General features: G+C 42.2%; 1 protein-coding gene across 1 annotated transcript; it reads right to left on the reverse strand.

Moving 5' to 3' along the window:
- Nucleotides 1-4446: 4446 nt before the first annotated feature.
- Nucleotides 4447-24525, reverse strand: MEX3C (mex-3 RNA binding family member C). Its single transcript, XM_068993843.1, has 2 exons — nucleotides 23757-24525; nucleotides 4447-7354 (listed from the first exon to the last, which is right to left on the reverse strand). Exons 1-2 carry the CDS (start codon nucleotides 24523-24525, stop codon nucleotides 6129-6131), a joined length of 1995 nt encoding a protein of 664 aa, XP_068849944.1. The 3' UTR covers nucleotides 4447-6128.
- Between the last annotated feature and the right edge of the window lie 1972 nt (nucleotides 24526-26497).

The raw sequence follows: 26497 nt of genomic DNA on the forward strand, positions 1-26497 counted from the left end.
AAACGAGCAAGATTATTAAGCCAGTTCTTTTCAGTTTTTCACTGCTGTGTTTTCAGCTGAGTGTCATAGCTCTTAAGATTTTCATACTTAATAAGGCATTTTTGCATATGCTCTTGCCAAATTGAAGATTTATAATTTTAATCACAAAAACAGCAAGGACTCCCTTAGGTGTCAGGTGACAAACATCTCCGTTTCCCATGAATCCTCTAAAAACACCTCGAGGGCCTAAAAATGTAGTTCCTCTGAAACTGTTTTTCTCGTTTGCCTTCCAATCCTGATCTCTGATCACTGAGCTCTGTTTACTGTTCAAGATACCTAGCCAAGAGATATGGAAGGACTCTTGCACTAGTGTGCAAATGCTTCTTATAAACCAGATAAAACATTAATATGGAAACAGCATAGAAAATCCCCAAATGGCAAGAGAATGTAACGTTCATAACTTTCAATTATCTCATGTGGTCAGCTGAAGACACGTACTGGGAATAATTACTCTGTGACACTCAAGTAGGAAGGCCGGCAGTTTAAAGAGAACAATTCATACTTTTATTAAATGGAATCTCCTTATTAGATTTCTCAATGTCCTCTCCTATTTCATCAATGCTCCACTCCCTATAGTTACTTACCTGCTAATAGAAAATGGTTAAGGTATGCAATAGCCATAAAACAGTATTACTGCAACCACTAGACTATGCTATGAAAGTATACTGACAATGGAAAAGAGGCTCACAAGATACAGGCACACCTTGTTTTATTGCGTCTCGCTCTTCTGCACTCTTTGAAAATAAACTCAGGGTTGGTAGCAATCCTGGGTTAAGCCCGTCAGCACCATTTTTCCAACAGCAGCTGCTCACTTTGCGTGTCGCATTTTGGTAGTTCTTGTAGTACTTGTGTTTCATTATTTTATCCCTTATGATGATCTGCCAACCTTGATGTTACTACTCTAATTGTTTTGGGGTGCCATGGCCTGTAGCTATAAAAGATGGCAAGCTTAACTCATGAATGTGTTCTGACTGCTCCACCAATAAGAATGCTTCTCTCTCTCCCACTCTTTGGGCCTCCCTATTCCTGGAGACATAATTTTGGAATTGCACCAATTAGTAACACTACAGCGGCCTCTTAAGTGTTCAAGTGAAGTCACTTGAACTTTAAATAAAAAGCTAGAAATGATGTAGTGCGGAAGGCATGTCAAGAGCAGAGACAGGCTGAAAGCTGGCTCTCTTGTGCTAGTCAAGTTGTGATTCCGCGGGAAAAGTTCTTGAAGGCAAACCAACCAGTCACATTTCTTTAAGTCAAAAAGCCTAATCCAGAGCAAGGCCCTAACTTTCTTCAATTCTCTGAGGGTTAAGAAAGTTACAGAAAAAAACTCTGAAGCTAGCAAAGGTAGGCTCATGGGGTTTAAGGGAAGAATCTGTCTCCATAACATGAAAGTGCAAGGTGAAATCAGCAAGTGCTGATGTAGAAGCTAAATAGCAAATTTACCCAGAAAATCTAGCTAAGGTAACCAACGTGGGTGGCTATACTAAACAGACTTTCAACATAAACAGGCCTATATTGGAAGAAAATGCCATCTAGGACTTTACTAGCTAAAGAGAAGTCAATGCCTGGTCTCAAAAATTTTCAAAGGACAAGCTGACTCTCTCAGATGCTAATGTAGTTGGTGACTTTTAAGTTGAAGCCAACACTCACTTACCATTCCCAAAATCGTAGGGTCCTTAAGAATCATCTACATCTACTCTGTCTGTGCTCTCTAATGGTAGCACATCTATTTACAGCATGGTTTACTGAATACTTTAAGCCCACCACTGAGACTGGCAGCTGGGGGGGAGGGGGGGAAAGGATTCCTTTCAAAATATTACTGCTCATGAAAATGCATCTGGTCAACCAAGAACTCTGATGGAAGCTGTACAAAATGCATCTGGTCAACCAAGAACTCTGATGGAAGCTGTACAATGAGATGAACACAACATTCACTCTGCAGTCCACACGTCAAGGAGTTTCAAGTCCAATTTTTCTGACAAATGTATTAGGACTATAGCTGCCATGGATAGTGTGTTCTCTGTTGGATCTGGGCAAAGTCGACTGAAAACCTAGAAAGAGTTCTTGATGCCATCAAAAACATTCGTGATTCATGGGAACAGGTCAACACACCAACATTAAGAAATTGGAAGCAGTTGAATCCAACCCACATAGATGATGTTGAGCGGTTCAAGATTTTAGTGACAGAACTAACTGCAGATGTGGTGGAAACAGCAAGATGGGTAGAATTAGAAGTTAAGCCTCGAGATGTGACTCAGTTGCTGAAACCTCATGATAAAGACTTTAGTGGAGGAGTTGCTTATGGATGAGCAAATAAACAGGTCTCTTCAGATGGAACCTACTTCTGGTGAAGATAACATTAAGGCTGGTGAAATGACGACAAAGGATTAAGAATAGGGCATAAATTTAGTTGATAGGGCAGCATGGGATTTGAGAAGATTGACTCCAAATTTGAAGGGAGTTCTACTGTGGGTAAAATGCTACTAAACAGCCTTACATGCTACAGAGAAATCTTTTGTGAAAGGAAGTTAACTGATGTGGCAAACTCTATTGTTTTAAGAAAATGACACAACCTTCGGCAACCACCACCTTGGGTCAGCAGCTATTAACATGGAGGCAAGACCTTCCAGCAAAGAGACAATGACCCACTGAAGGCTCAGGTACTGGTTAGCATTTTTTAGCAATGAAGTATTTTAAAATTAAGGTATGTACACTGTTCCTTTGATACAATAGCAATTGCACACTGAACAGACTATAGTCCAGTATAAATAACTTTTATATGTGGTGGCCTTGAATTGAACTCATGGTGTATCAGAGCTATGCCTGTATTATAATTATTACTATCCTGCATTATTTGCACATTTTGGAACGAGAAAGGGAGAATATTTGAGGGGAGGCTGGTAGCAGATTGAGAATGTGTCTGTTTTTATGCTAACACATCCACTGATAAGAATAACTTAAAGTGCAATAACATTCCTGTTCCTATTTTCTAAACCTAACTCTTCTAGCCTTTCTCACTCTTGCTAAAAACCTATTTTGCAAGTGGACACTTTGATAAATTCCTTTATAGAAAGAGTCACATATCATTACAACTAAGCTGTTATCTGATCCTCACATTTGCAGCTTCGCATCTAGCCTCTAAGGCCGTGTAAACAAATAATGTCAAGTTTTCAACAGGTTTGTCTAATCCTTGATTATCCACACTGCAGATTATCCAGTATGGTGCAACAATTCTCTGCTAACACTGGTCCACGGGGTTCATGGAGCCCCTCTCCTGGTACTTCCTTAAACAAGAAAATGGATGTAGGCATATGAGGGAAGGCAGGTTCAGACGGAGACCTTGGAAAAGTGTTTATCAATTTTGCTGACATTAATTTCAGATAAAGTTTTGGCTTCCTCTGGCAAGGAAAGCCTTGGAGATTATTCTCAAGGTCCTCTGAAAGATCTTGACCTTATACTATGTGCAAGTTAAAATTCATATTCACCTCTCAGTCTATGCTGGAATTGTAAAACTACAACATAGTCAAATAATTTGACTTTCATACTTCTGGAGGCTAATCCTAAAATGAGTGAAATAATTCCACAGGGCAATGATCCTGCCCATCACCAAATCTATACATTCCAGAGTTATCTAGCACAGCCTGAGAATTTGTTCAAAACTGAGGATGGAAAGATTTCCTATGGCTGTGTAATACCTCTAAGTACTAAGGACAGAATTTTGGTTTCAGTAAAACAATCCAGCAGTGTCTTTATTCTTGCTTTTTACCAAAAAGCAACAATTTATTCTAGTCAGCAAAGTCATTTTCATTAATGGAGCAATATATATATATATTTTTATCAACCACAAAGTCTTTCAGAAGGTACTTCAGAATTAAAAGTTAAAAACTCACACCTTCATATTAGAAAAAATTAGTTTTATAGTTTTGGTGATAAAAGGACAATCTGTAACAAAGGATAAAAACTAAGTCTAAGTTGAGTTCAGGATGTTAGTTAACATTTATATGTATAAATCACTATTTTATTCATATTAGATTAACAGTGATTATGTGGTCAACTATATAAACATGCAACTATATAATCTAAAACTAGCCAAATCTCTAGATTTATTATAATGTGACACTTATTCAAAGAAAGAAGCTACAACACATTTCACACCTAGAACATGGATCACTGGCTAGGGAGAGGGGAAACTCTTGTTAAAGGACGTTTTCAATTCTGGCAAGTAGCAGTCTTCCAGCGTAAACTAATGAATACATGAAAAACACCAAGGAGAATACATTCAAGTTAATGGAAACAAGTCTTTATTAAGTAACTTTTAATATCAGAAAAATAAAACTCTTATAATTCTCTTTACAGCAAATATATAATATCAGTGCTTTGGCCATCTTAAGTTAAAGGCCCTTTATCATAAAATATATGGTTTTAAACTTTACTCAAATTGAATTTATAATCCCTATGACTTCCCTACATATACATAACAAAAGAGTGTAGTAAAATTAGCAAATACTAAACTATATTGATAATTTATCATTCTTAGTTTGTGGTTTTTAGAAACAGTACACGCACCTAATATATGTCGATTCCTTGGCTTATTAGTTGCAGTGTACAATGCAACAAAATACAAAATACATGCTTGGTGAACATTCGTTTGTATCTACAAGACGGCAGCTAAAGATTAGGTTTCAATACTGACATTTAACTATTCTACAAGCAATTAGCATTACATCATAATATGCCATCAAGGCAATTTTTTATACTGAAAAAATCAAAATAAAAACCGTTATTTGTAAACTTTTATACGAAATGTAACTCTTCAAGTGGAAATAAAAAATAAAATTTGTCTATTTACTATTCAATACACATAGGATTTCAATTTTTGTTATACTGAGAAAAAAAGCTCTTTTTTGTTGGGAAAATAACGCTTCAAAAAATAATTAGTAGAAAAACCCACCAGTATAATGTTTTATCCATTCAATGCCAGCAGATTTGGGAACATACTGAGGATGAAAAGTCACAGACATCCACAGGTGAAATGTAAAAAGTGTATCTTAAAGAAATCTTTCCTTGTGATTGGAAACAAGTTTTGAAATGAAGTAAACTGATTGGAGGTCGTCACAGCTGCTTCTGTAAATATGCTAAGGGCATTGTTACCCCGCTCTCCCTCCCCCTCCCCTAAATTACTAAAAAATAAAAATACATTTATAATGTGCAAGACAAATATGGACTGAACATAAAATGTTTCACATTTTGATCTATAGTCTAAAAATTAATCAATAGCTTGATCAGACTAATGAATGGAATGTTCGTATCCTCAATTATTAGCCAATGCAGGTGCACCCCAAAGCCTTTCCTGGAATGGAAAAACCCAGGTGGCCATTTCCACATTCACCGAGGGAGGCAATGGGTAGGAATTCACGATCGATACAACTGCATTCCTGCTCCACTGATCAGACCAGCCGGGAGCACTCTGGGCGAGATGAAGGTCAATGTAGCAGTTTTTGTCCCAAATTATAACCAGTGATCGAGTAAACTGCCATCAGCCCTATTATTACCAATAAGTAACCACAATGCATTAAAAAGTTACTTGCAATCCTGCAGAATTAGGCATAAGTTGTTGTAAAATAAAAAACAAACGGACCTGTTTTGTCAAAACTGGCAGTGTAAAGAAGGCAGCCCTGGAAGTGTCTGAGTCATCTGTAATGCCGCGTACCCTCCATAAACTCTTAATGTGGTTAGGCTTTGGGACCCATCATTTGGAAATCTTAGACGTATACACTTTTCTCATAGGTTCACACAACCTATGATTATCTTCACTCAGCCGAGTTGAACGTCAGCTTTAGCAATTCTTACACAAGCTATGTCTCTGGGTCTACAGGATAAGATTAATAATTCAAACCAAACTAAGACAAGAGACCACTTAGGTTTAGTGTTACCATAGCAGCCTTTTATAAGTTTACTAACAACTTTAGCCTAATCCCAATAAAGCCTGATAACAGTCATAAGAATTCATTAGGAAGTTTACTGGGGGTACCATTATACCCATGCCTTTACGAGTCCATATAGAGATATAGTATTTATGTATATATATATAGTTAAGAGTGAATTTGGATTGCCTGAGTAACAGCTGTCTGGCAAACTGGACATGATGGCGTTCTCTTTTCACAGATCTTGTTGGCACATTCCATGCAGAAGAGGTTGTGGCCACATGGAACTAGGGCAGCAATAACTTCATTCTCAAAGCAAATCACACAGTCGTGCTTTCGTCTTGATTCTGGAGGTGAGCTAGAGGTGGAACCACCGTTGGAAGAGGAGTAACTATTGGTACCATTAGAAAAAGCAGGGATGTATATTGGAAGGCCAGCATGGTTGCCTGTACTAGGTGGGTCGCTCCTAACCCTCCGAGCAAGTGGGTGTTCAATGCTCTCAGGAAAGGTAGGAGACAGACGAGGAGTAGATGGCTGACTTCCTCTACGCTGAGTCTTCATGTTACCAGGAGGATCACTCCCAAAGCCAGAGAGTGGGTTAACTGGTTCAAACGGAGTCCAGATAGTTTGAGCGGATGTTGGTAGAGAGTCAAAGGCAGGAGAATCAACCGCAAGGTCTTCTGAGCCTACAGAAGGTAGTGTATCTCCAAACCAAAAGTTTCCTGTGCTAAATGGGCTTGTTGGACTAAAGTCAGCCAGCCTATTGCTTCCAAAGTAGGAATCTGTGGAACCGCTTCCCAGGGAACTGGAACTATCATTTCGATAATTGGAGATCATTCTGGCCCGGCTAGGAGGAACGGGATTGGAGGAGAGCCATGCAGAGCCCAGAGTGCCACCTTCAAAGCTGACATCAGTACCGTTGTAATGGAAGTCATTCTCTTCGTTGAGCTCAATGTAGTTTCCCGTGCGCATGGCAATATGCATCTCAATCTCTTCTCGGGCTCGGTCAACATTCTCGGGCATCCCTGTCACTTCAAAGACGGGCTCCTTGTCCCTGCTCGGAGTCACTATGTACGTGTGGGTCTGCTGCTGGATTCTTTTGATGGTTGCTCCTTTGGGTCCGACCACCAGCCCTACGACGCGATAGGGCACTCGGACTTGAACGGTGGTCTGACCCGGCAGATTAGGGCTGCAGGACAGCCCGCCCAGGGCAGGGCCATTTTTGTTTCGAGATGCACGAATCATGGAGAAGTGCTCTGCAGCTGACAGGATTTCTCGTTTGGCCATGGCAACATCTTCTTTCCGTCCAGTGACAACAAAAATGGGCTCTTCACCACGAACCGGTGTTTTGATATACGTGTTCGTCTTGGCTCTCAGCGCTTTAATTTTACAACCTGTTAGAAAGAAAATATTTTTTAAGTATCAACATCTACTTCAACAATATTGATAAAGACAAATTACAGAAAGCTCCTTTCAGGATAACAGTCTGGTTTGGGGCAGTTTTTCCGTCCCTCTTTAAGTCTGAGCGTATTTCTTATCACTAAATGCTGATAAAGCTTTCCTAGTTCCACTATGACTCCTGGGTCCTGAGGGTACTTTCCTGTGACCTCTCATTCTCAGCAAAGAGGAGACGCCTCCACTGAAGGCCTTTAACTCAGAGGACAGGCTTATAGTTTTCCTCCTCTTGTTATTAGTCACAGCGAATGATGCATGAAATAGGCCAGCTACACTATGAGTGGATTTGACTTTCAGAACACTAATAGTTTACTACCTTGCAGGGTGTTGGTGGCAAATAAAAATATTAATGTACAATGTGAGACGATACCTATCATCTTATTTAATCTACATAACAACCCTAAGGACAAGACTGTTACACTCCTTTTATTGCTAAGGAAAATAAAGCGCAGAAATATTGTGTAACATGCCTGAGTTCACTCAGCAAGTAAGAGGCAGAGCCAGAGTTAAACCTAGTGTGACTTCATAGTCTATAGTCTTTTTTACTGGTCCTAGAACCTCAAATTCCACAGAACTATACTGATGATAAAAGTTCTCCAACTGACTTCCACTTAACTGTCTTGTCATTTTACTTCAACATCATTCTCTCCTCTGTAAAACTCAATTGATGACAATAGCAAAGTGCTCAAAGTTAGCACATCATCTCATTTCTGTTCCATCAGTTGGATTTCAGGCTTAACTAAGAATCAGTTGTCTTTATCCCCATCTGTTTATGCTAACTGAACTCATGCATTAACTAAATTAATAATTACATAAAGCAGTGATATATAAAGACATGGAATTTGTATCAAAATTGATTATTTTTAAAAATGTCAATAATGATGAGTACTTAAAGAAAAAAAAAGATGCTGTTGAACTATGGGTGAGACAACTGTAAAATCTTGGGGTAAAAAAACTGACCCAGAGTAATTCTGTGTTCATTGTGAAGTTCTTGCTAAATTCAAAAGAAACATATTGGAAATTGTATGGAGTATGGTCATTGGATGTGGTTTTATTGAAGGACTATAATGGCTCGCAGTCCCATTCTCAAATAAAAGGCTTTGGTTCTAAATCGTAAGTATATTTAAGTTAAATAAATAAAATATCTGAGATACATATGTATAACTACCCAAAGATTACTTTTTGGAGTAATCAGCCATTACCAGCGCCAACTGTGTAACATTGGAGGGTTTTGAACAGTAACTTAAGATGCCAGATATACGCTAAGGCATAAGACTCTGGGGTTACGCTTTTCAAAGACCTTAATGGGAAGCTTGCCAGAACAGATTTCTTCTCGTGACTGTATCATGCTATTCCTAGTTTCTCAAAATAAAGCAGTTAGATGCTACTGAAAAACACACGCCACAACCTGAGCAGATGGTTTTCTTAAAACTTTTTTTTCCTGCCCTCAACAAATCCATAATGTACAAAAGCTAATTCTTTCTGGACATCATTCCTAACTTGTGTGACTGCACTAGTACCCTCGACCCCACCTGAAATAGGTCTCCTTTCCTCCATTCTCGCCTCACTCCAATCAGCTCTCTACCTCCACTTTAGGTAGATGATGCTTCCTGAAAAGCGCCGATCGAAGGCTCACTTCTTTGCATAAGGCTTTAATGACTCCCTCTTACCATAAGGATAAAGTCCAGACAGTGCGGCACACAGAAGCTGGCCCTGTGCCTGGACCTACCTCTCTATCGCCTTATCCCCTACCCCTCCTTTCCCCTTCTGCACTCCTTAACCTCTGTGGTGTGCTTCCACCATATTCATCGCCTATCCATGCTCCTTGCTTCCACAATCAGCCCCTTTGCTACCAGCTCTGCTTAATTCCTGATGGCCCTTCAGATTTTCATTTATTAGGTGCCTTATTCTCCGTGAAGCTTTCGCTCCTTTCCCTGAGTCAGGTTTACTTTAATCTGAAGGTTGTATCTGAGAAGACCAGGGGGGTGGGGGTGGGTCGGGTGGTACAGCTTAAAGCAAAACTACAAGAAATGCACTTAGTGGAGGAACTGGAGGAGCTGAGAAGGGCAGAGGGACAGGGTGGGCTGGGGGCTAGCAAGAAGTTACTACAGTTAGTCTAAGTTATACTACTGTAAAACACAAGTTATTACAGAGTGCCGCATTATATCTACAATGAACTACAAGATTAAATTGACAGTGTGACTTCTGAGTATAGGAAAATCTATTCCTACTCTGCTCCACCACAGAAAGTGACTTAGAAGACCATAAAACTTCCACATCCACTTATCATTCACGCAGGCTGAATCTAGGAAACTCTCTCATGCAGCAGAGGTGGTGTTGCTTGAGGCCGAGAACTACAATCATTTCCATTGGCCAGTGTGTGACTGATGGAGAGACTCCTAGGAAAGTCTGAAGGGGTGGTGAGAAAGCCTAATTCTTCCTATTGCACCCTCAGAAGAGTTACTATCATTATTTGGATACATGAGATTCTTCTCTGCACTATAACCTAACAAGGAGGCAGTCTGCTAGAATCACACATTTCTAACAAAGGGGGTTGTGGTCATCCTAGAGAAAAATACTTGGCAAACTCTATTAAGGACCAACCGAGAGTTAGCTTGAGGGTCTAGGGTTGGCCCTTCTCAACCCTTACTATAGTGGACATTAGAAAGCTAAATTAAGAAACTTCTCAAAATGCTTCTGAGACAATAAGCAACTGTCAGATGAACCTTAGTAGAATACTTTGTTTGATACCCAGTAGGTATAATATTGGAGGAGGGCATGGCAACCCACTCCAGTATTCTTGCCTGGAGAATCCCCATGGACAGAGAAGCCTGGCAGGCTATAGTCCATGGGGTTGCAGAGTTGGACACAACTGAGCGACAAATACGCACACGCCTAAATCGGATACTACTGAGCCTATGGTTGTTACTAATGAAAATGTGTTTGATAGTCTCACTAGGAAGCCAGAGAAGACAGAATGTGGACTACCTCTGAGATAGGGATGTAAGATAGCCTACCCTGCCCAAAAGGCCTACTTAGCACAAACAAGCTAAAAAAAAGATTATTTACAATTCACATCACAAATGGCTAATTTCTCTTACACAGGTACCCATATACTTGCCCTTTTATCTCAAAACACCAAAAACCACAGAAAAAATAGGTAAAATAGCTCATAGAAAAGGAAACATAAATGGCTCTGAACACGAATTGAGGTGTCATTTCCTACCTTTAAGACTGTCAAATATCAAAAACAAACAGTGCCAGTAAGAATGGGGGGAAAGCCCTCATACTTAGCTGCAGAGTACAAACTGCATGAGGGCAGTATGCACTACCCATCAGAATCACAACTTCCTGCATCCTTCTGCCCCTGCAATCCCACTCAGAATCAAGTCTGTAGGAATACTTGCCCAGGCACGAATAACCTCTGTATTCCTGTTTGTATTAGTGGGAAGTTGGTACAGCTATGTAAGGGAATACTTTGCAGTCACAAAACTGGGAGACTAAGGGAAACAGGGTAGGAAGGTGACTTAATTTCCCTGATACTTTTAAATTCTTAAAAATTTTTTAACCATACAAATGCATTTTTTTTTTAAGAAATGTTGTTAAATTAGAAAATTTTAAAAATTAGAGATGAAGAAGTGACAGATTTTACTAGATTAAATAAGCACATCAATCAGACTTTTGATTAGTTCTGAGATTTAGAAAAAAAAAATTATGAACAGCAGGGTAAATGATTTCATAACCTCAAAGTTGAATAAAGCATTTTAAGTCTAAGAGGTAGGGACTAACAATTGTTTTCTCATAGCTACAAATAAATATATGGCAAGCTGTATACCAGACTGTGTAGAGATTAAGAACCAGGACAGCACTAATGACTTTCATGGTTACCATTTTATTTTGATTTGGAAGTAAATTCCCCCAATAAAGTCTCTAACTTACCTCCCTCCTGAAGGAACCCATTTCCCCTTTCTGTATCACTGTGGCTAGGGCTGTGATTCACCTTAAAACTCTTTAGCTGCAGCCAGAATTCTGGTCTTCTCACTTCCTGGTATAGCAAAAGGTTGGGTCTGGCTTCCCCAGGCTAGAGTGTCTCCTACCAGCTGCCTGAGCAGTTAAAAGGGAGAGGGCCTTTGTTGCTGGGAGAGGAGTTTAAAGAAAAGGAACTGAAATGGTCTTCAGTGTTTCTCAAACCATGGTTTGCATTAATAGGCTCCAAATGTTTTGATGAAATATGTTGTCATTGACTGCAAAATAAAATGTTCTTTTAATGGGGAAGGGGGAGTGTCACAGAAAAGCTTAAAAGCACTAGACTAGACCTTTAAGGCCGCTTTTTAATTCCATGAAACATGTGGAATGATATACTTAGAAGAATCAGATACAAAATTACAGTCTGCAATGTCGATATAATTACAGTCCAAATCAATTCACCGTAAAACAGGAAGATGATCCAGATCACAGGGGTGGGCCTGACCTAATCACAAGTTCTTTGGAAGAGCTTTCTCCAGTGGGCTGCAGAAGTCGTCAGATGTTCTCTGGCTTTTTTGGAAGAAAGCAACCTACGCTTGACCTGCCCGTGGAGGCCTCATGGCAAGGAACTGTAGGTGGCCCCTGGGAGCTGAGAGCTAGGAGGACAATGGAGGCCTCAATCCAGAAACCTTGTTCTGTTCTTTACTTTTATTATCTGCTTTAGTTTTCTAATGCTGCCAATAACAAGTTACCTCACACAGTGCTTTCAACGTCACAAATTTTTTATTTTACACTTCTGATGTGGTTTCTGACATGGGTTTCAACAGGGCTAAAATCAAGGTGTTTGCAGGACTGCGTTCCTCTCTGGAAGCTCCAGGGAAGAGCTTGCTCACTTGGCTTACTGGTAGAATTGCGTTGCTTATCATCACAGGGCTGAGCTCCCTGTGTTCTCACTGTCTGTCTGCTCAAGGCCATTCCCTGCCTCAGGAGGCCACCAACACAGCTTGTGGCCCTGTCTCTCCATCTTCAGAGTCAGCAATGGGGACCAAACCCTTCTTGTACTTCAAATCTCTCCCAATCTCGTTTCTGACCCAGCTGGGAAAGTTGTGCTGAAGGACTCATGTGATTACACTGGACCCACCCAGCTGATCTCAGATAACCTTTTCACCTCAAGATCCATACTCTCCATCTACACAGAGTTTCCGGGGATATAGGGTGTAGGCATCTTCAGGGAAAGGGGATTTATTCTGCCTACCACAACACCAATTTCCTGTTCCTCCAATTATTTCTCCATTCTCCCAGGGCCCTGGCTTTTGAGCAAAGGAAAGTACTGAATTCAGAAAAATCTTAAACCCTAACCCAAGAATAGTGACCCACTGTCCAGAGCAGTAGCGAGATACAAGTACAAGAAAAGTTTGGGGATCACAGGCACTGAAGTAGGGTGAAGGGATAAACCACTGATAAAAATCAAAATAGGTCGAAAAGAAATATATAAGCCAGGGTGATGATGAAGACAGGGTGTTTATGTTGAGAGATGAGTGATTTGGTAAGAAATGGACAAGTAAACCTCATTTCCACTTGTCCTGTGGGATGTGACTAAGTGTTCCTAGCTAAACCACTCCTCCTTCGGCCTAGAACATCCACCAGCCTGATGCTTCAACTTACCAATTCAAGTATCAAGTGCCCTATAAAGGTGCAGGTGGCTAATTCCAGGTGATATACAGAAACTACAATAATTTCTGCTCTCCAGGAGCTGACAGAGTAGAAAGGAAACAGTCATGAAAACAATACTGAGACAAGGTAACTGCTGTAATGAAAACAGGCATACAAAGCAGTGGCAGCACAGACCAGGACAGGGCTCTACTGCTTACGGAAGGCGAGAGAAGGCCTCAAACGCATTCGAACTTAGGTGTGAAGAAGGTGGTTCTGTCAGGTGGAAAGGAGAGTCAAGAGAACTGGAAGTGCCAAGGCAGGAATCGAGAGCCCAAGATGGCAGCCTGGATACCACACCCGGCTCAGTGCTATGGGAGCTTTAAGCAACTGGAGGGCAGAATGCTAGGGGAGCAAGTCAGACGGGGGATGATTTAGTCTGACAAAGGCAGGGGAGTTTAAATTCTATCTGGTAGGTGCAAAGAACTTGTTTTGTTTTTTGAAGAAAGGAACCCCAAATGCTATGTGAAGTGTTGCTGATTTTCGACAGAGCGTTTTGTTTTCCAGAAATAAAATTCACTTTATTTTCCACTCATTTCATAAATTAGCTACAAATATAAGGTGATTTATGAAAGCTAAAACCCTTATAAACACACCAAAGCTAAGGTCTGTATATTTTCACTATGGGTCATCCTCAGGTATATCTTTCTTCAGAAATTCTCCCCAAGAGGTTTTATTTTAAAAGGGAAATCAATGTACACACACATACACAAACATACCTGCTTTAATAAAAATAGGGAGGGGAGAGTGAAGTAGTTCTTTTTACCTTCAAGAAAATCAGAATGCTGGGCTTGATATTAAAAATTACCTCCCCATCCCAGCTCCCTGTCCCCATCCTTCTCCTAATTAAGTGGCTATCACCTACCTTCTCCCAGACTTCATCATCCCCTAAACATGGCTGGTTCCTCCTGTCTCTACTCAGATATTTCCCTAAATAACCTGGAAAATCCTCCTAGCCCTGCCCCCTCACCGTGTACCTTCTGAGTAACAAACAGTCATTGGAAAAGATGAGACTGTGTGTTGAAGGCTCTAAGAACTCAAGAGTAATACAAATATAGATATGACTATTACTATCACAGCTACAGCTTACTAATACTATTCCAAGGTCTAGTTTAAAGGAAATGTAAGGATCAAAACACTGATTATCTGCTGGACTGGGCTCTAATCTACCACCAGTTTGCTTGTGGTTTTAATGTTAGGTGATTCAACCTCTACGTCCTTTCCAGTGCTTTTATTTTTGACCAAGTCCCTCTTCTCCTGGGACATACAAAATCACTTATTTCTGAGAGCTATAAAGCACGTGGGACAATCTCACATGTATACACATCTAGCCTTGCTTTCCTCAAGAAAAGTAGGTAACAGTTGGAAGCACAAGACTTTGAATAGACCATCACGAACCACCTTTGTGAACTCTTAACAGGCCACTAAACCTCTCTCTCTCCTTCTTGGGTGTGTGCTAAGTTGCTTCAGTCACGTCTGATTCTTGGCGATCCTATGTACCATAGCAGGCCAGGCCCTCTGTCCATGAGATGTCCCAAGCAAGAGTACTGGCGTGGGCTGCCCTGCCCTCCTCCAGGGGATCTTTCTGGCCTACGGATTTAATCTATGTCTCTTAAATGCTCTCCTGCACTGGCAGGTGGGTTTTCTTTACCACCTGCCCTGAAGACCACCTGAGTGTCACCTGGAAAGCCCAGAAACTGTAATGAAAGTTACTTCTCTCACTTGGTTGTTGCAAAGATTACATGAAATAACGTATTAAAATACTCATCTCAGTGCCCGTTATTCAAGTAGGTGCTCAGGAAAGGAGAGCTTTTTCGGCTCTCTAGCCCCTCTCCCCACTCCACCCCCACCAGTTCAAGTATTTCATAAGTAAAAGGAGCCAACAGGCCTGCCTTTGAGATAATAAACGTGTAGAGCGCTTTTCAGTTTCCAAACCTCTCCTGTATTTTCATTTAATCATCGTGACAGAGTGATGACTAGCTTGATAGCTTTAGGGAGGATGGGAAACAAACTGAAAGAGGTTGGAAAGATCTCCCAGCTGGAAAGCCCGACCTCAAACACAAGTTGTCTCCACACTCCTCTCACTACTCCATACTATTTTTCTCTAAAAGCATTAGAGAAACACATTATTTTATATGTATATTTCATGATATATTAGAATTAATGAGGGGGGATCACATTCTTTAATGATTGTACATATAAGTAAGACCCTTTCCTCTTGGAATAATCTTGACAGGCTATTCAAAAGCTCCTACAATTTTATAAGGACTGAATTTTTCAGTATTATTAGCTTCAAAGACTGGTGAATATCAGATAAACCCAGTAAGAGAGTGTTTCTTACACACACAACTTAACATTTAAATAAACTGTTTAGATTAACAACGTAATAGATTCTTAAATGTACAATACAGAAATAGCTTTCCTTTCCCTGCTCAAGGGTCCTTCTTGCAGCTCCAGTCAAAAATTGCTGAAGTCTTGTTAAGAATACGGTTTCACATTAGATATCACTTCATCAACACTTCAAACAGTTTTATGTGACTTTTTAGTTTTGCTTACTACCAGTATTCATACAGACATATAATACCCTAAATCAAGTAGCATCTAGAACAAACAGATCCAAACAACTTTTGGTTGACTGACTCCTCAGGTAAAGGGTTGGAGATAAAGGCAAGAGGAAAGAAAACCTCACAATATGAAAACTATAGTGATAAATACTAAAATGGCAAGTCTCTAGTCCAACAGTTCAGTTCAAAAAAATAAACAGCAAGTATCTGCTACATTTCAGGTAATTTAACCGAGATTAAGATGACTGAGATTCAGTTCTGCCCTCACTGACCTGTATCCAACTTCAAGCATCAAAAGAATTTGTTGTCTATACGTGTTCATGTACAGATACTGATCTATCATTTTCTCTTCTTATACCACTGGCTTGTGGCGGTGTTCAAGTCCTTATATCCTCGCTGCTTTGTCTGCTTGTTTACCACTTACAGAGTTGAGAGCACTGAAGTCTCTAATTCTGTTACCTTGAGACCCTGGGTAAGTTACTTACGTCTCCACAGACCTGTTTCCTTATCTGTGTGGTTGCAATAAGAATGGATCAAATGAGATGACATACTACTTGACACATTTAAATGTTATTATTTTTAAAGAAAAACTCAAATGAGTCGATTTTCTCTAGGAAGTTAAAAACATTAAATCCTTAAATCCTAAAGATAAAACTTATATTTAGATTATGAGAAATATGTTTAAGATATTAATTTTACAAAACTGGGAGGAGATATGTTGAAGTCAATCTAATTGGTAATTTTAAATCTGGTTTTCATGATTTTAGGAACTCTTCTTGGGCAAAGATAATATAAGGGTTACAAGAGATAATCTAGTCCAATCTCACTTTATTTGTGGAGAAAACTGAAGCCAAGAATTGCCCAAAGTTACAAACTAACGACTCTGAAATGCCCCAATTCCCTAAAGCCGCCACTTTCTCAACCCGCCTTCTTTTCCCAGTTGATTCTTATAAGTGGAGAATTCCTAAAATATATGAGGTATTTTTAAAAACAGAGGTTAAACTAAATTTAAAATCCCCCCCCCCTCCTTTTTCACTTAATTTAGACAAGAGGATCCACATAGGCAACAAAAAAGGGCTCCACTTGGCCTTTCACTAAACCTGTGACGCCTAGAAGTGGGTGTCAATTAGAGATGAGAGATCGAACAATTTTCCTAACTGGGGATTTAAAAATTATGTTCATGTCCATTAGAGGATGTTACTAGAAACTCAGAATTACTTCTGTTTGGGAACTATATAATGGAATCAGATTCATGTGTAAATGATTCTCTTTCAGACTATAGGATGGAACAAGTTTTTCCCCCAAGAGGAAACTGAGACTCAGTGAGCTTGAGTGATTTGTCCATGGTCACACGCAACAAATGGTAAAACCATGTCTCTAAACAAGTTTAACTCCAAGTTCAATGTCCTTGCTGCAGGTACTGGTAGAAAGGTAGAAGATAAGCCAAAGGCGAGGGGACAGCGGTATAGAAAGGAGGTCAGCCCAAAGGGCAAACATTTTACACTGGTAACCTTCTAGAAGTTTGCAACTAGTCCCTCTCCACTCTTCTCTAACTGTGTTTAAGATGAAGCTTTATGCTTATCTTCAACTATATCTGCAGTTCGTTAAATAATTTTCTTTATTATTTTAAGGCCTAGTCTTATTTTATTGCATGATACCACTTTACCTATGGTCAAACCAGGCATACAATGAACTGCAGTCTCTGCTTGTTGGACAAAGGCAACAAGCCATGCCCACATGAATTGTTCTTAAATCCTGAACCCTGGCATGAAAGAGGCGGTACAACTATGTAGTGCAACTTAGAATTCTTAGAATCAGTCACTGAAATAAAGACTCAAAAGGATTCAAAATAACACTGCGCTGTACATATTCAATTTAGTATAGTTTGGCTTGGTATTACTAATGTTAGAAAATAATTTAAAAAGCTTAAATATCATGTGTAATCACTATAAATGTCTATAGGGCACCTAATGGTAGTATGGGGAGAAGAATTAAAGACTAAACAGGCATCATGGTATACAAGCCATTTGGGAAGGATTAAGATGCAGTTTGATAAACATATCATTTTAGAATCACCTGAAGATCAATGAGGTTTTAAAATAGATTATTCATAATCTCTTTGGAGTTTCCTAAAGGAGTTTGTGTTCTTTTTTTTTTTTTTTTCCTTTTGACCACAGCATGTGGGTTGTGGGATCAGATGAGCCCTCTGTAGTGGAAGCCCAGAGTCTTAACCAGTGGACTGCCAGGGAAGTTCCTCAAGGAGTTTTAAATTGCAAACACACTTTCCTATTTAGTATCTTATGAACATTTTTATCTCTCTCTTTTTGAGTTGAAATTACAAATGCTATTAAGGCATAAATTACACTAAAAAAATTCAACCACAATCCCATAGACTTAATACTGTGATAGTCATCATGGCTGTTCATGAACATTCTGGCTCTCTCCTGTGGGCACATGATTGTAATGCAATTTCTCACCCACTTGAAGTTAGGAGTGGCCAGATAACTTGTTCTGATTAATGAAACATGAGTGGATGTGATCACCACGCTACTTCAGGTCGAACATTTAAAGACCGATGTGTGCTACGCCACCATCTCATCCTTCAGGCAAAGAGAGGAAGACCAGCCACACTTGAAATGGTGGCTGCTTTGCTGGTCTAAGACCCTGAATGACCAAAATGAGCAGAGCCCCTGTGAAAAAGAAATAAATCACTGGTCATTTTAATACTGAGATGTTGGGGTTCTTTGTTATTACAGCATCATTTATGCCTATCTGGATAGAAGTGCCATGTGTCTAACAGGCATTTAGATATCAGTTCCTTTCAGTTCTGTCATATTAGAAGGATACAGTAATGTGTTAAACTGTCTGCTAAAGCAGAGAAAAGGTGAACGAGACGAACAATTAATTTCAGATTTAACTTAACAACAGTAATATGCGCTTATCATTTAGTTTCATATATGTCAATTTATTTGTGTACAATTCACAGTCCCTAGAGGTACTGTAGATATGCCTATACCCAGCTGAAGAAGAGGAATCTGAATCCTAGGGAGTGATTTATCCAAGGCCACAAAGTGACTTACTGGCAGAGTAATCAGAATTTAGGAAGTTTAACTTCTGATTGCTATCTCTTTCCAACATATCACAGCTGAGTAAGGACTGCTAAGGGCAATTTGGGACAGCTTTCAACACATATTTTTATAGTAAAACATATATTCTAAAATAATTTGTCTTCAGTTTAAGACACAAGCAACAAATTCTTCCATCTGTGCAAATATTAAATTAATTCAAAACCAGACCCACAAACTATTAAGCACTATCTTATAACTAAATTCCACCTTTCTTTGAAAATGTAAGATGTAAGAACTATCTAGAATCCCAACCCACAGACATTGCTGGAAATATTCCTTGAGGAAATCTCTATAGGTCTCAAATACTTGACTCCCTGCATCAGTTTTAGGTCACTGGCATTTCTACCAGGGGGCAGAAAACACACCCTTGAATTACCACTTTATTTTCCATTTCCTCCTTAGTGAATCAAAATAGTTCATTAGCTGAATAAGGCAGGAAGAAAAGGCAGTGGATTCCCCACCCATCTGCAAAACAAGGTTCCAGAGCTAATATAAACTATAATTTGGATCTTAAAGTCTAAAAAAATGACAATGTTTAATTTTTTAGCATGTATATACATACAAATTAACTTTCTGAACTATAAATGATAGCGAATATCTAGTTAGACATAATAGAAATAGAATGTTAGAACGATGCGTGTGCCTTCTGGACACCAACATTTTATTAAGTAAATTAATTTGGACAGTGATGATATTTTAAGCTATGCATATTAGAAACACAGCATCCTAAATCACATTTAGGACTGAAATTGACCCAAAATATTCTTCCTGAGCAAGATGCTTACTGAGGCAGCAATGCAGAATTGAGAACTTTATCCCCATTATCAAACAACTGGTCTAACCCCAAGTTCCACTACCTGAGCAAGGTATCTATTAGCCCCTCAGTTTCTATGTCTGTAAAATGGGGATAACCACCTACCAGAGTTAAATGGCAGGTAGTATAGCACCTGGAAGAGTGAATGCCAACAACCCTCCCCTCAAAAGAAAAAGACACTGTGCTTTAGTATTATTCGGAAACTATTTCTCCTCATGAAATAGATGTTTCTTCTTAAACAGGGAATTTATGTACAATACCAAACTTTCTCTTTTTAGAACCTGAAAACTTGTTCCACTGTAGGAAACGGGAAAATTTTCCCAAGGATGTATTTAAGACAACCTAAAACAATGTGTCATATTGTCTGTTTTAAAAAGTGGCAATATACACAATCACTGGGGATCAGTGGAAACAGAGTAGCTCAATTAAGAAAAAAAATTTATAAGGTCTAGCTCAGTAATAGCCAAAACAGGGTACAAGAAAAGTCATTGGGGTGCAGGAAAAAAATTCGAAACACTCCAATTTCCATCTTTAATTCATCCTTTTAAACTGTTTACATGTTTAAAAAATGTATAGTATATCAGCATATGTATTATTCATAAATATTCACATATTGAGATTATTAGCTTAAATATTTTTTGACAGAGTGTATAACAAAAAAAGAGGCTTCTGCAATGGTTCAGCAACAAAGAATCTGCCTGCAAGGAAACGTGGGTTCCATCCCACGTTGGGTCAGGAAGATCCTCTGGTATAGGGAATGGCAACCTATCCAGTATTCTTGCCTGAAAAATACCATGGACAGGTGCGCCCGCGTGCACACAGACACACACACGCAGAGCCAGAAATAGCTTTTCTCAACTAGGTTAGAGAACACACATATACCATCAAGGAAATCACTCATGAAAATAGTTTAAGATGTACATTGATCTTAAACTGTACTATAAAACCTTTACAAGTCTTTAAAACAACTGAACTTATGACATTCAATATTTATTTATACCATTGTTAAGTAGGGTTGTACTTTAATTCATTTTTCAGTCTAAGTGCTTCTCAATGACTATACAAATTGGAGCAAAGTCCACTGATTTAAATTAAATGTCCTGTTAACCGCTGTGGCTCTATCTCGCAGGTCCTACATTTTTTAAAAGTTAGGTCTTAAATCTGTTGTCAGGTTTACTTTTGATGTCTACATTCCAGAGCTTCTTTGATTATCAACAAGCCTCTTTAGTTCCTGGTTTTATTTTCCAGTACTGTTGGTTTCAAAATGAGATGCAAACTTAAAAAGGGGGACCAATTTAACACTTGCAAATGACCGTATGCTGCTGGGGAGTATAAATATGAGGTCAACACTGCCAACTTTCATGGCTATCAGAAGCAGTCGCTTGTTTTCCTGAAAGACACTGGAACTGGAGGCCGTCGACATGAGCTGGTGGTCTATATGACTCAGAATTCCATTTGTCCTACTCTGCTTCAGAGCTGAAGTCACAGAAGTCTCCATCTGTGACATAATTATCTCCAAAACCAACTAAGAGGTGTCAAACAGAAAATTATGAGTTCAGGTAATGAATAAAAACGGCAGGAAGGGATAATTCTTAAGGAAGAAAATTTTGTTCCAAAGCAAGAAGTAAATTAAATGATATGCCCTGTTTATTGGCTTAGGAAAAGGGGACATTATCACACTGTAAAAGGATGCAAACATTAGAAGTTGCCTGGTTCTCTGTGCGAGTGGGAAAGTAACTTTACAGGTTTTATAGTGGTGCTGCTGAGGGTGGGGTGGCAAAGGGGTCAATGATCCACTAGTTGAATGGGTCGGAACAGGAAAAGGGTAAAACTTTTTGCTCTTAAGATAAGATAATCTTGAGAATGATGACATACTTTTAACAGTACTGTCAACTCTGGGAAAATATTAAGTGCAAAAGAAACAGTCAGCAACTTGTCTCTATGTCCTAAGACATAAATAGATTCACGTTTCCTTATTAACTAATAAGCTCTGCCCTAAGAGGAAAAACTAAAAACTTTATTTCATTGCTATAATTTGCTGCAAGATAAAAACCTGGAATTCTGTTTACTTTTAAATAATAGAGTGGTAAAAAGGTAACAGTCTGCCTAATGAAGGGCCATTTTACCATGCTTTATAGGGTATAATACAGAAGACAAAAATTCATATTAAATTAAACAAAAGCGATCAGTATCTCGTCCTTTAGTAAAACTGGCCTCTAAGCGTTCTTTTCCTTTGTTATCCTGAACTGTCACCATAAGCAAACTGAAGCAACTTGTGCTGAGGAAATACCAGCCTAGAAGCGCCTGAACACACCTTGCCATCGCCTTTTCCCCACTCTGCTAAGTATCAGACTCAAAGTATCAAAACAAACAGTCCCTCTCACTACTTTTCAACCGTACCTAGAGATTATTTCTCCACCTCTCCTCACCGTGTCCCTCAGTCTTTCTTCCACCTTCCATTTGTTAAAGTCCTATCCATTCTCCAAGGCCCCCCACAGCTGATACATGTACGACTTTGTCACACACTATAGTTAATGACATTAATTACAGATTAGAGCCACTCCGTTGTTTATATTAGACTGTTGGCTTCTTAAGGGCAGCAAGTTAGTTGGAACAAACCTCACATTCCCAACTGCCATAGACTCAAATGCCTGGCAGAATGTAAGCTTGATATACAGCAATTCCCGGATGCTGTTAATGGAATAACCAACTCATTCTGGATCTATAATTGGAGATGTTATAATTTTATCCTATGTGAGGTGAAACAGTTCTCTCCTGACTAGCATCTTCAGTACTGGAAAAACAAAACAAAAGCAAACCAACCAAACAAAAAAGGCAGGCAAAATTTATTCACCAAACTATGGGAATAAACTCTTAAGGGAATGGCAGCAGCTTTGAACACTGTCTTTAAGTACCAGGCAGTCTGAAATAGGCTCCTCCATCCAGATTTCAGATGGATGGATTTTTCATATTAAAATCCTAGAGTTAAGAAATGAGCCAACTCTGATATTTGAAACCACCATTTCGACAGACCTTATTTATGTGTACTTTAGACCACTTGGGAAAGATGAGATCATTTAAGCAGCAGCGCCATCATTTCTTTTTATTTGACCCCAACAATGCTCTCAACCTAACAGTAGAGAGACATGCATCAACCAGGTTCAATCATATTGTAATAAGTCAGCTGCAGAGAATATTCACTCCTTTAATAAGTTGGGGGGGGGGGGGGAGAAGCTACACTAAAGAGCATAGGACCTTCCCTAAAAATGTCGGATAGAGAGGTACTCTGGGCATCCCCTTCCCCCACCTTCACAAATCTACTCCTGGAATCTGAGACATAGGTCCTTTGTCTGAACAATGTGGGAGGAGTCTGTCTGCAGTACTGGTGTGCTGGCAAGTGAGGAGAATCTACTAAAAACTGTATAAACGTAGAAAGTTCCTTAACTCAATTACTTTACTGTCCAATTTTACTTCATCGTGTTACCCTAAAGCGTTCTAAAAGGTAGCCACTCGGTCTTTTCGAGTTAAAATGTATCGGAATACCGTTAAGATCGATCAACAGAGTTAGCTAAGAAGCTAAGTTTCTGAACAGCGAAGAGGTGGAGGGGGGGTGGCGGTAAGAACGACCACTTGAACATCCCCTCTTTCCTCGCGAATGAGCTTCGTCCCCCCTCCAAGCCTCCATTTCCGTCAATTTCTTCTTCCCAGAAAGCAGTCGTAAGGCAGGCTGAGAGCTTTTTACAAAGACAGTAGTCGGCTGCGCAAACTTGCGATCTCGAAGCTTTTCGTGCACGACACCGAATCCACAACCGACCCGACCTTTTACCACCTCAGGTTGTTTCTGGTGCCACGCCAAGCCGGGGTGTTCCAGGAATACAGCCCGAGTCAAGGGGACACCGCCGGGCTGGGTGGCTCGAGAAACTTATCGCCTTGTATCGTGCAGGAGGAGAGGGACACCGTTGGGGGCGGGGGGTTCGCAAGGTGACCCATCTTCTCGTCTGGCAGCCCCTCGGGTTTCTCCCACAACCCTTCCCGGTGGACCTAGGGGCCTCACCAGGTTCGCCTTTGCAGCCCCAAGCTCCTTTCTTTCGTCTCCCCACCCACGCCCGGGGCCCAGCCCGGCTGGACACCCCCCCGCCAACCCCCCACTCGCACTCACCCTGGCGACCGACAATCTCGGCGACATGCTCGGAGCTGGGCACCGGGACGCACTCGGTGGTGTTAACGCTCTTCCTCCGGAGCAGGGCCGCCTGCTCCCCGTTCAGGGCGGCCGCCGCCGCCGCCGCCGCCCCGCAGCCGCCGGGGCCGTAGGCGTGGGACAGCATCGCCGCCATCATGCCCTGGGCATCGTCCCCTCCGTAGAGCACCCCCGCCGCCGCCGCCGCCGCGGCCGCCTCCCGGGCATCGAAGCCGGCAGCGGGCAGCAGCACTGACCCCAGGGACCCGCCCGGGATCGGCTGGGTCTGAGAGGCGGCGGCCGCGGGCGGCGACAGCAGCAGCAGGGACGGCCGGCCCTCCTCCTCTGCCTCCTCCAGCTCCTCCTCCTCCAGCAGGTCTCCGTCCAGCTCCGCGTCCTCCCCCTCCTCCTCCTCGTCGTCGTCGTCCTCCTCCAGCTCCAGCTCGGCCGCCTCCGAGACCCCGGGTCGGCCGGGCGGCGCCCGCTCCTCGGGTGATGGCCCCGCCGCCCGCCGGGCCGGGCCCTGCGCCGCCGCGGCCCGGATCGCCGGGGCGCCGGGTTCCGCCGGGCTGGGGTCGTCGAGGCCCAGCGCGGCCAGGCGTTCCCTCAGCAGGAGCCCGTCCCCCTCGAGCTCCGGGCCGCCCGCGGGGGGCGGCGGCGGCGGAGGCAGCGGCGGCGGCGGCGGGGGCGGCTGCGGCAGCGGGGCCGGGGCCGCCGCCAGGGCCAGGGCCGCGGAGCTGCCGCTCGGCATCGCGGCGGCGCGCTGTCAATGGCGGCGGCGGCGGCGGCGGCCGCGTCAGGCGCGGCGGGCGGCGAGCCCCATGGCGGACAGGGCCCCGGCCCTGCTCAGCGCGCAAACACTTTTCCTCAGGGGAGGCGGCGGGGCCGAGCGACCCGGGCCGAGCAGCGCCAGGGCCGCCCGGAGAGCGGAGAGGGCGGGGTGGAGGGGCAAGGGAAGGAGGCAGAGGCAGGTAACTAGGTGGGTGGGTGGGGACGGCAGCGGGGCGGGCTGAAGGAGGTTCGGCCGCGGCTCCCCTCTCAGGGATTCTTTTGTTTCATGGCCTCAACCAGCCCCCGGCGCGCGCGGCGGCAGCGGCGGCGGCGGCGACGCCCCACGCCGCTCTCCTAAGGAAGCCGGCGCGCTCTGATTGGCCGCTTTTAATCTCCGGGAGCCCGCCCTCTCCTCCCCGCGGCCTTCTAACTCCGGTCCCTAGCCCCACCCTCTTCTTGGGCCCCGCCCCGCTCCTCTCCAGAGCTTTCTGATTGGGTGACCGGGACGAGCCTGCCCCTCAAAGCCTTCTCCGTCCGTCCTCTGCCCTCCTCCCCACCCCGCCCTCCCCCACCCCGCCCTCCCCGTTCCCTACTGGCTCACGAGGAGAGGGACTGTGATTGTTCGCATTACACGTCACTCTTTGTGACGTAGCCAGGTGGAGGCGGGGCGAAAGCAAGGCCGCAAAGGGCTGAAACTGGGAGCCTTCTGGAGGGGGTTCTCGCGCAGGCGCGTGCAGTCCAAGCGCACACCTGGCCGTCTGCGGTCCTGGGCATCCTTGGGGCCCTCCTGGGTGGGGTCTTTCAGTTCCCAGTGGGGGCGGCTTTGGAGGTGTAGCGTAGGCATGGGCCCAGAGGGCATGGTTGAAGAGGTGCTTTCCCTCTTTATAGGGCCTAGGGAGAGAGTCATCGCAGGAGGGGCCAGTGAGGTGTCCTCCTATCCCGCCGCGGGGGTGGTTTCCTGAGCCGCGTGGCTCCTGGGCCTTCCCTGCACCACCCCGGGAAGCTCCGCCTTCCCGGGCGGGGCCCTCCCGCGCCCTGCCGGCTCGCCTTCCAATACCAGACCGGTTGGTTCCATCAGGAACCTTCAATGCTGAACTCCAGGTCTTTGGGGGCTTTTCTTCCTCCAAGACGTTCTTCCCACAGTATTGTCCGGGTGGTACCACACAGTGGGTATATTTTAGAGGGATTTATTTTTAAATAATTTGTTAAAAACAAATCTTATTATTTTCCTTCATCTCGGGCTGTGACTGTCATCCCCCTCTCCCTTGCTCCCCTTTCCCTCCGCCCCGGTTAGAATGTCCTCAGGGAATCATCCCCAGGTTAGTCTTAATCACTAGCGTCGTCTTACGAAGGTGAACAGCGTAATGTGATTTTAAGGTTTCTAGTGTCACCGTTATAAAGGAAGCAATTTTAATAAATATAAAGAGTTCAGTATATTCCAAATATTTCAAGATGCAATCAATATAAAGTTACTAATATATTTTATAGATTATTTTCACGCTGAATCTTTGGAAATGGTATTTTGCTTTAGGATAGCTCAATATTCACTTCACGCTGGCCATATTTCAAGGACAAAATAGTAGTGTTAGACTTCTTGAATTCTGAATTATAAATTGATACCCTAATTTGAATTTGTTATATCTTGCTCCCTGAAACTTGTTCCTTATGATGAACTTGAATATGAGTGCCTAATTTTCTAAATTGCCTGAGGTGCTACAGAGACACTCTAACAGAAGGCTAAGGTATGTCTTCCCTTGCTCTATTTTATGCCCTTGTAGCCGTGCAACAATTCTACTTAAATTTATCCACCCCTCTGAGAAAGTGAGTATTTCCTGCCATATCAATAAGCCAGGGTGTCATCAGTTCAGTTTAGTTCAGTCGCTCAGTCGTGTCCTACTCTTTGCGACCCCATGAATTGCAGCACGCCAGGCCTCCCTGTCCATCACCAACTC

Source organism: Capricornis sumatraensis, chromosome 21 (assembly GCF_032405125.1).
Source record: "Capricornis sumatraensis isolate serow.1 chromosome 21, serow.2, whole genome shotgun sequence".
Taxonomy (NCBI): Eukaryota; Metazoa; Chordata; class Mammalia; order Artiodactyla; family Bovidae; genus Capricornis; species Capricornis sumatraensis.